This window comes from Sminthopsis crassicaudata, chromosome 3, assembly GCF_048593235.1.
Source record: "Sminthopsis crassicaudata isolate SCR6 chromosome 3, ASM4859323v1, whole genome shotgun sequence".
NCBI lineage: Eukaryota > Metazoa > Chordata > Mammalia > Dasyuromorphia > Dasyuridae > Sminthopsis > Sminthopsis crassicaudata.
This window is the reverse complement of record NC_133619.1, coordinates 258,925,142-258,926,350: the sequence shown is the minus strand read 5'-3', so window position 1 is coordinate 258,926,350 and position 1,209 is coordinate 258,925,142. Positions and strand designations below refer to the sequence as shown.

General features: G+C 37.5%; 1 protein-coding gene across 1 annotated transcript; it reads right to left on the bottom strand.

The window, feature by feature from the left end:
• Positions 1 to 260: 260 nt before the first annotated feature.
• KRTAP8-1 (keratin associated protein 8-1) lies at positions 261 to 772 on the bottom strand. The gene has a single exon (XM_074297334.1). It carries the CDS (start codon positions 737 to 739, stop codon positions 548 to 550), a length of 192 nt encoding a protein of 63 aa, XP_074153435.1. The 5' UTR covers positions 740 to 772; the 3' UTR covers positions 261 to 547.
• Between the last annotated feature and the right edge of the window lie 437 nt (positions 773 to 1,209).

Here is a 1,209-nt window from a genome sequence, read left to right as displayed (position 1 = left end):
AGCAATGTGTGTACTCCCACCCCAGGAAGTTCCTCTTCCATATCCTACTTTATCTTCTTTTTTTCAATCTCTACAAGGAAAAGAGCCATCATCTCTATCAGTTGGATTACCCCCTCACAGAAAATGTTGTAGCTAGTAATGGCTCTACGTTTTTTTGTTTGTTTGTTTGTTTTTTGGTTTTTTTTTTTTTTATCATTTGCAGAGTTACAGAAGAAAACTTATATAGAGAATGAAATCAAACTGTACTTGAGAAAACAATGTCTTATGCAATCTGAAACAAGTTTATTGAGAATTCAACAGATAGAGAAGACAGAAAAGATCAAAGTAATGAAAAATTCATGAGAACTCTAAGTTAAAGTGCTGATATTCTGGAGATATCCAAATGAATAATATCCAGTTCAGTCAGCTTGATGTAAAGTTGGCCGAACATAATCTTCCAGGTTTTCAGTCTCTTCCTACAGAAAACAGGGTACTAAGTCAGAAGAGCAGCAGTGTCAGAGATGGTGACCAGATGCAGACTCAGTAATTCTCAGCTGTTTTAAGTCAATCAGTAGAGTCCAAATGACCAATATCTTCTGTAGCCATATGGTCCACAACCACAGTATCCATATCCATGTCCATAACCTGGTGGTGAATAAGTGCTGCCATAACCACAGCCAACACTGTAGCCCAAGGGGTAGCCGCAACTGCCCCAGTAGCAGCCTGGATAGACAGCTCCAGGGAAAACACTGTAGTTCATTTTGTCAGGAGTTGAAGGTTCAGCTAAGGTAGGAAACTTTCTTGGATGTGATAAATTTCCTCAGTCCTGGGACTTCTTATATATGCTGACTAAAGGGTGTGGCAATAACACAAATCCTCTATTAACATTCTTTATAGCAATCTGAATGAAAAGAGATCATTAACTTGTTGTGCTTTTATGTCAAGATGGCATAGTTGTTAAGGAAGTTTTTTATGTAATTTACCACAGAAAATAAATCTCTTGAACACTGCATTTCCTCTCACTGAAAAATGCTTACAATATGTTCAAAGTACTTGAACACAGAGACCTACCATAATGGGTCTTTACAGAATCCAAAAGTACTCTGAAAGGGTTGACTATTCCCCTTTGTTATTCCAAAGCAAGTGGAAACTGCTATGAAGTCAAGGACTTATCCATTCTTTAACTCCGATTTGTTTGAAAGAATATTTGCTTAACATGGGAGATGCTCA

Excerpts from the sequence above, each read along its gene's own strand:
- KRTAP8-1 (XM_074297334.1), bottom strand. The coding sequence starts at position 739 with ATGAACTACAGTGTTTTCCCTGGAGCTGTCTATCCAGGCTGCTACTGG.